Source organism: Arachis duranensis, chromosome 2, assembly GCF_000817695.3.
Source record: "Arachis duranensis cultivar V14167 chromosome 2, aradu.V14167.gnm2.J7QH, whole genome shotgun sequence".
Lineage (NCBI taxonomy): Eukaryota > Viridiplantae > Streptophyta > Magnoliopsida > Fabales > Fabaceae > Arachis > Arachis duranensis.
In genome coordinates, this window is record NC_029773.3 from 14879682 (window position 1) to 14888470 (window position 8789).

Here is an 8789-nt window from a genome sequence, read left to right on the forward strand (position 1 = left end):
CGTTCTTGAAGGTTGGCAAGCCTACGTTAAAAGAGCCACGTTAACTAAGTTAACGTGGACTCTAACGTAAGAAGGGGGAGGCTTCTCAACGTTATTGGGAAAGGTGAGTCCCAATAACGTGTGCGAAGGATTAAGAGGCAACGTTAGTGGCAACGTTTGTGCTACTAATGTTAAGGTTAACGTGGCTCTTACTTTGGTGAGGAACGTTAGTGAAAAAGTTGAATGACACTAACGTTCTCGAACCCATATTTTCACTGAACGTTAACACCACTAACGTCCTGAGCTAAAGTCTTTGCCCACTTCACATTTTCTCTCTGCAAGTAAAGCCAAGCCCAATGAAGAAGATAACTGCTTCAAACTCAAGATCCAAAGGCCCATACCCAAGACTTGAAGAGCCAACTAGAAGATCAGAAGAGTAGTATATATAGGAGTAGCTTTGAATTAAAATGGAGTTGGAAAATATAGGGAGCCTCTTGGCTTAGAACTACTCTCTGTATTTTACTTTCTCTGCACTTCTAGTTTCAGAATGTATTCTCCATCTTTGTTTTCATTTTCCAGAGCTATGAACAACTAAACCCCTTTCATTGGGTTAGGGAGCTCTGTTGTAATTTGATGGATCAATACTAGTTTTCATTCTTCTTCTTCTATCTTTTCTCTTGATTTTACTTGAAAGCTTTCGATCTTCATCCAATTGAGTAGTTATCTTGGAAAAGAAGCTATTCAAACTTGGATCTCTTCTGAACCTTGAAAGAGGAATGAAGAGATCATGCTAGAAATGCTTTCTCATACTGGACCAAATTGGGTTTGGATGGATATGTGACTATAATCCTCTTAATACTTGATTTGGAAAATGCATGTGGTATAATCAGTGACCATACTTCATCTCTTCTCATGAGCAATTGACCAAGGAATTGGCTATTGATCAAGATTTGAGAGATTGAATTACAAGGAATTGTAATTTGATCAATTAAGATTGCCAAGGAGATCAATGAGTGCATTGATTGAGGAAGAGATGAAAATGAACTTGATCCGGAGAATTTCAACATCTCTTGAGCCCAATGAACTCCCCATTCCTTATCTTACCCATTCTCTTTAATTTCTGCTATTTACTTTTATGAGCAATTACCCCTCTCCCATTTACAATTCTGCAATTTACTTTCAGTCATTTACTTTCAGCCCTTTAATTCTAGCATTTACTTTTTCTGTTATTTACATTCCTACCATTTTATTTTCTTCAATTCTCAACTCAAATTCTGGATTCGCTCAACTAGAACATTCCTCTAATTAAAGTTGCTTGATCAATCAATCTCTGTGGGATTCGACCTCACTCTATTGTGAGTTTTTACTTGATGATGAATTCGGTACACTTGCCGAAGGAAATTTGTTGAGAGATAGTTTCCACCCGCATCAAGTTTATGGCGCCGTTGCCGGGGATTGATTGTGCATCAACAATGATTAAATTGGAGGATCACTAGATTGAGCATTTTTGTTTTGTTTGATTTAATTTTCTATTTGAGTAATTTACTTTCAGTGTTAGTTAATTTCTTCCCTACCCCCTACTTTTTCGTTTTCCATTGTTATTTGCAATTCAGTTCACTAACCCACTAACTGTTTGATAAATTGCATCACTCACACTAACAGTAATTCTGACAAAAATACTTTCTGCACCTATTCTCTTTGCTTGTACTTGTTGGTTGTATGACAGGGAGAAGAAGCGGGGCTTCAACTTCCTTTGATTCTGAACCTGAGAGAACCTTCTTTAGATTAAGGAGGGAGGCAAGAGAAAAACGTGTAGTTGGTGCTGAAGAAGAGGAGGAACACTTTGAGGAATTCTTTGAACCAAATATGGAAGAAAACATGGAAAACCATCATGAAGAGGAAGCTCACAACCATGGCGGAGGAGGTAGAGCAAATCATGCTGGGGAGGATAGAAGAGTTTTAGGCTCTTATATCAACCCAAATCCAGAAAACTGTGAAAGTAGCATCCAAAAGCCAACCATCCATGCCAACAATTTTGAACTAAAACCACAGCTCATCACCCTTGTTCAGAACAACTGTTCGTTTGGAGGAAGTGTCCAAGAAGACCCCAATCAACATCTAACCACCTTCCTGAGAATATGTGACACAGTGAAGTCTAATGATGTTCATCCTGAAGCCTATAGACTGCTCTTATTTCCATTCTCACTCAAGGATAAAGCAGCCAAGTGGATGGAGTCTTTCCCGAAGGACAGCTTGACAACTTGGGAACATGTGGTTTACAAATTCTTAGCAAGATTCTACCCACCTCAACGAATCAATAGGCTGAGAGCTGAGGTCCAAACTTTCAGGCAACAAGATGGTGAGTCTCTATATGAAGCATGGGAGAGGTTTAAAGACCTAACAAGGAGGTGTCCACCAGATATGTTCAATGAATGGGTGCAGCTGCACATTTTCTATGAAGGCCTGTCATATGAATCAAAGAAGGCAGTAGACCATTCATCTGGAGGATCTTTAAACAAGAAGAAGACCATTGAAGAAGCCATAGATGTCATTGAAACTGTAGCTGAGAATGACTACTTCTATGCTTCCGAAAGAGGGAACACTAGAGGAGTGATGGAGTTAAACAATGTAGATGCTCTGCTGGCTCAGAACAAGCTCATTACCAAGCAGCTGGCTGACCTCACCAAGAAGATGGAGAGGAACCAAGTAGCAGCAATCACCACTTCATCAACAACCCAAGAAGGAGTAAATGAAGAGGCAGAGGGTAGTCAGGAGCAAGCCAACTACATTGGAAATTCACCTAAGCAAAACTATGATCCATATTCCAAGACCTACAACCCTGGATGGAGGAACCACCCAAACTTTGGGTGGGGAAATCAACAAGATCAAAGCCAAGATCAGAGACGTCACAACCCCAATAACAATGCAACTCACCAACAATTCACACAGAGGACATATCAACACCCCCATAACAACACATCTCATCCTTCTACCTTTAATCCCAACCTACCATCATTTGATGACAGACTCTCTAAGATTGAAACCTTACTTGAAGGCATATGCAAAGACATCCAAGACAACAAGGTGTTCAAAGAGGAGGTACGAGCAAATATCAAGAACCAGGGAGAAACCATCAAGAAGCTGGAATTTCAAGTGGGATATTTATCTGAGAGGATTCCCAAACCTACTGATAGCTTCCCAAGTGACACAGAGAAAAACCCGAGAGGCGAAGCAAAGAAAGTAAGATGGGAAGATTGCAAGATGGTCACTACAAGTGATAAGGAGACTGAAGACAAGCAAAGCACACTGTCAGAACAACCTGAAGACACCTCAATAGAGAAGGAGGAAAAAGATCACCTAGAACTAGAAATTTCACAACAAGAGCTGCTGAGACTCTATGCACCCTTTCCCCAACTGCTCAATGGTGCTGTGGGGAAGAGAATATACTCAAGGTTTCTTGACCTGTTTGCTTTTCTCCATGTAAACATACCATTCATCAAGGCCCTCCAACAAATGCCTGCATACATCAAGTATATGAAGGAACTTCTTCCCAGGAAAAGCTCACTCAAGGGAGGCCAAACTATAGTGATGAACAAGGAGTGCAGCGCCCTCATCCAACCAGAGTTGCCTGCAAAAAGAAAGGACCCAGGGAGTTCTCATATTTCCTGTGGCATAGGAGAAACAATGTTTGATAGAGCACTCTGCGATTTGGGAGCAAGCATCAACTTAATGCCCTTATTCCTGGTGAAGAGGCTGCAGATCAATGAGATAATGCCCACAGATGTAGTCATCGGGCTGGCTGACAAAACTCAAAAACAAACAATAGGGGTGGTAGAAAATGTGTTGTTAAAGGTTGGGAAATACTTCCTCCCAACAGACTTTGTCATCCTGGACATGAAAGAAAGTCACCCTCACCCAATCATATTGGGAAGACCATTCCTAACTACAGCCAGAGCACTCATAGATGTGGAGCAAGGGGAGCTAATATTGAGGATCCATGATGAACGACTCAGCTTCAATGTCTTCCATTTCTCACAAGAAGCGGATCAAGAGAACAAAGAACCAAGCAAAGATCATCATGAGATACTGAAGGAGGAAACAAGCACTAAAGCACAACCAACACATCTGGAAACCCCATTGATTGATGAACAAGGCAAACAGCAAATGCCACAGCTCAAGGAAAAGTTGGAGGAACCTAAACCACCAGAGGCATGTAAAGACAACAGCAAAATTTCCTTAGAAGAAGAGGCCACAAAGAGTAAGACAACATCACAAGGAACAAAGAAGAAGGTACCCAGGAGGTGGAGGAACAAGAAGATCCCTACCGAGGACTTCTCTCCAGGGGATAAAGTGATCTCAGCTTATTCCCAGATATTCCTCCTAATCTCCCCACTGTACCATCTCAGTTACCTAAGGTCTTCACAATCAACAGAGTTCTCTCCTTGGAACATGTAGAGATCATTGATACAACCAATGAATATAAGTCCACTGCCAGAGGAGAAGACTTCAAGCATTATCAACCTCCCTGATGAAGGCAAAACGTCAAGCTAGTGACGCTAAAGAAGCACTTCATGGGAGGCAACCCATGTTTTATATGCTTTTAGAAAATAGTGAATAATTCAATATTTATGAATTCCAACCCAAACTTGACAAACACTTGGTGAAATCCTTATTATGTAGTATATAGTGAAGAACAAGTTTGGTGTTCAAAGCATACCAAGAAAGCATGAATGCGACTTTGAGCATGCTAGTCTTGGAGCTTTGAACAGAACTTTTCATCACAGTGCTCCAAACTAAGTTTGGTGTCACCCCATGGTGCCACCAATGTGCATATAAGGATACACAGTTAGTCAGTTAGTTGGAGTTTATGAATAAACAAAATCTTTTCTTCTTTTTATTATTCTAGCCATAAAGTTTAAATTTTTTTTATGATATTAATTCTTACCTTTTTTATTTTATCTTTATAGGGAAAAGGAGAGGAGCATTGAAGGAGATTGATTAGACAACTAAAGGAAGAAGGATCGGACACCACAAAAGGAGGGGCTACACACTTGTTCTAAAAAGGGAATGCATTGGAAACTGTTGCCATGCAACATTGAAAAGAATGGGACCCTTGAAGACCGAGCAGTCTCCACCATAAAGTGATGATCCTTGTCCTTTCTCCATGCACAACCCCAACCGTCCATCAATCAACCACTCCATCAATCCACACCCTCCATTCACTCACAACCTCTCTATATAAGAGACCTTTGTTCCGTACCCCACCTTCACTTTCCTCACCCATTCTTCACACCTCTCCATTTCGGAACAAAGCACTTCTTAACCCATTACAAATATTCCCCCTCACTCTCTTCATTGCAATAAACCCTAAACAACCAAAAGTCTTCACACCCTTACCACCTTCACACATTAGCTCTCATTCATGGCATCTTCAAGTTCTAAAAGAAGGAAGGGAAAGGAACCCATGGAGCAACACCCATATGATGAAATGAGATTCAGAAGCTTGCATCATGCATTGCAATACGGGTGGATGGTTGATAAAGAAATCATTTATGAGCTGGGATTTCAAGTTAGAAAAACTAAGTGTCCCGAAATCACAGAGAAGGTAGAAAAGAGAAAATGGGAGCTCCTCACTAATCCGGTCATTAAAGTGAATGCAAATCTTATAAGAGAATTTTATGCAAATGCGGTCCGATATGATAAGGGAGACGAGTCGTATACAAACTTTGTGAGAGGAAAGATTGTGGATTTCGGTCCTATGAGTATCATGAGGGCATTAAAGCTACGGTCCATACCGTTTGAAGAAGAGAGTTATCATTCAAGAATTGGTAACAACCCCAATCATGACCAGATTGTACAAGATATCTGTGTACCCGGAGCTGACTGGGAAAGATTTGCGGGTAGGAAACCAAAGTTCGTCAAAAGAACAGATCTCACTCTGAAAGCAAAAGGGTGGTTCGAAATTGTAAGGAGGTCCATCCTCCCAACAGGGATCAACTTGGAGGTGAATCTCGAGAGAGCCACGATGGTGCACTGTATACTCAAAGGAGGGGAAATCAAGGTTCATGAACTCATAGCCGAAGGCATTCGAAAGATGGCAGAGAAAAGTGACTCAAGAGGAATGTTAGGTTATCCCAGCACTATTTACCGACTGTGCAAGAAAGCTGGGGTGGTGTTTGAAGATGAGGACCCCATGTGGATAAAAGAGGGCATTCCAATAATTGTTCGACGAATGCATGCTGCAGCATCCCCCCTGCCTTAACGGAAGCAAAGGAAGAGGTCAGCCCCTCAAGCAGTAGAAGAACAAGTCTTAGAGGGGCAAGCACCAGCCACCTTGGATATGCACCAATTGCAGGAAGCCATTGATGGCCTATCTCGACAATATTTGGAAAGCCAAGGAGCACAGAAAGAGCTTCAACTACAGCTTATGGGGCAGCAAGAGGAGTCACTCTCAAGATGGATGACTCAACAAGGGGAGTGGTAAAAGCAAATGATGGATCAGCAACTGAGTCAAGGACAACAATGGAGTGAAACATTCCACAGGATGGAACAAAGGCAAAATGAGCAACAAGAATCCATCCAGAGGCTAATCAACATCCAAGCACATCAAGGTGCACATATACATAAGATGCATCGAAGACAAATAGAACAGGCAGAACTATTGGATGAGCAAAGGGCATTCGCAGAAGGAGTTTACTTGAGCTAGACTGGGCATCATATAAATACTCAAGCCAGGCTCGGTTACTTGGTAGGACAGCTGCCTATATTGTATCCAGGAATCACAAGGTATGAAGAAATGAGGGATGAATTAGCACGAGAAGAAAGACAAAAGGTGGAAGAGAGTCATGAATCAGTGAAGAAGGCACTTGAGGATTGGAAGCAAGCAAGATTGGCACGGATGCGAGAAAATGCAAGAGGACACAAAGAAAACAACCAAGGAAGAAAGCATGGGCATGCACATGAGTAAAAGGTGGTGGAGTTCCTTCTTTGGTCCATCTTTTTCTATGCTTTAAATAAGGAAGATCTTGTATGAAATAGAACATGCTTCCATGTTAGTTTGAATTTTTTTTTAATTCTGTTTTTTAAGTTTTCTGTCTGAATAGGTCTATGTTTGCTAGTCTTTATGTTACTACATCATCTCCTTACTTACTTGTATGCCTGTCTCTTTGAATCAAATAAAAAAGAGAATGAGTGTTTCAAAAGACCAGAGTAGATAGAGTTCATACTATGAAGTGAGTTCATGAGTTTGTGGTGTGGTCATAAGTTAGCTAAGTTGGTTCAACCACAAGGTGGGAGGACAACTATCTGTCATGAATACTATGCTTGAGGCACACCCCATGAGACTAGCTAAATAAGAAGATCCTAATAAGAAAAAAAAGGGAAAGAACAATAAATGTTGAAAAATAAAAGAAAAAGAGTAAGCAATAAGGCTAGGCATCAATGGTTTTAATCTTGAAGCATGTGTTTGTGGTGCTCCTATGTGAGGGATCTACTTGGATGAATAAGCTCTTTGGGGTGCTTTATCACTTGGTAACTTGGGTTAACTAACCCGGGATTATCAGCTGAAAGTCCACTATCAAGAGTAACCCTCACTACAGAGCATTTAGTAACCGAAAGAGGTGCTGGACACCATGGTCTCAAGAAAAGAAAATAAATAAACCATATGCCTGTGGTGTGTATGTATGGGGGAGAGACTTGAGCAAGTAAGTCCTTAGGGGTGCTTCAACACCTAGCACCTTGAACTAACTGGTTCGGGAGTGTTGGCTGAAAGCTTATTTTAAAGAGTTGCCCCCTTACAGAGCACTTAGCCTAAGAACAAAAATAAGCCCTGAAATGACAACAAAAGGATCAATAAATAAAAGTCTCATGGGATGCAATCACAGTGAGTATTCTAGGACATGATAAAGGTCTGAAAGCCAGTGAAGGAATGAACCTAAGTTGCTATGCATGAAACTACCATAAAACCAAGGATATGACTTCCACAAGAATGACTCAATTCTCTTGGCATTCCGTTCATCATTCTCTTGTTCCAGTACTTGCTTAGGGACAAGCAAGCTTTAAGTTTGGTGTTGTGATGCCAGGGCATTTTGGCCAGTTTCACTGACCTTTTCTTTACTGTTTTTAGGGTAGTTTCATGCATTTACTTAGGAAATAAGCTAGTTTTGGGTAGATATTCAATTACATCTTGATTCAAGCATACATTGTGCACTTTACATGATTTCATGAGGTTTTTGCATGAATTTAATGACAAATTGGATGTTGCATCCCCCATGACTTGGACTAGAACTTTGATGCACTTTATTGCTTGATTTCAGAACAAAGGAAGCAAAGAAGAACCACATTAGTGGCTACGTTAGTTACACTAACGTTAACACTAACGTGGAATGGGAGTAACTTGCAAAGTTAATGAGAAAAGTAATTGCCAATAATGCTCTCGAAGCCATCATTGCCCACGTTAAGAGTCACGTTAACTAAGTTAACGTGAACTCTAACGTGGAAGAAAGGAAATGAGCCAACGTTAGTGACACTTAACATTATCACTAACGTTGGACCAAGCTCACAAGTGGCCACGTTAACTTAGTTAACGTGGCCTCTAATGTTAAGAAGTAAAGGGGAAGCCAACGTTAGCGACATTCAACATTATCACTAACGTTGGCCAAGTCACAAGAAGCCATGTTAAGGGAGCTAACATGAAGGAACTAGGTGGTCGACAACGTTAGTGACACTAAACATTGTCACTAATGTTGGAAGGAACCACACTATCCCCAAGAAGCCACATTAACTCTCACGTTAACCTAGTTAACGTGGAA

General features: G+C 40.9%; 1 protein-coding gene across 1 annotated transcript; it reads left to right on the forward strand.

Annotated features, from left to right (window-relative positions):
- Nucleotides 1-1845: 1845 nt before the first annotated feature.
- Nucleotides 1846-4977, forward strand: LOC107473722 (uncharacterized). Its single transcript, XM_016093314.1, has 4 exons — nt 1846-1978; nt 2723-3883; nt 3929-4394; nt 4947-4977. Exons 1-4 carry the CDS (start codon nt 1846-1848, stop codon nt 4975-4977), a joined length of 1791 nt encoding a protein of 596 aa, XP_015948800.1.
- The last annotated feature ends 3812 nt before the right edge of the window (nt 4978-8789 follow it).

Bases quoted from the DNA above. Each gene is read 5' to 3' on its own strand.
- LOC107473722 (XM_016093314.1), top strand. From the start codon at position 1,846: ATGGAAGAAAACATGGAAAACCATCATGAAGAGGAAGCTCACAACCAT. The intron at 3,884-3,928 runs GTCACCCTCACC...TCCTAACTACAG, and splicing joins CATCCTGGACATGAAAGAAA to CCAGAGCACTCATAGATGTG. The intron at 4,395-4,946 runs GTCTTCACAATC...TTATCTTTATAG, and splicing joins TACCATCTCAGTTACCTAAG to GGAAAAGGAGAGGAGCATTG.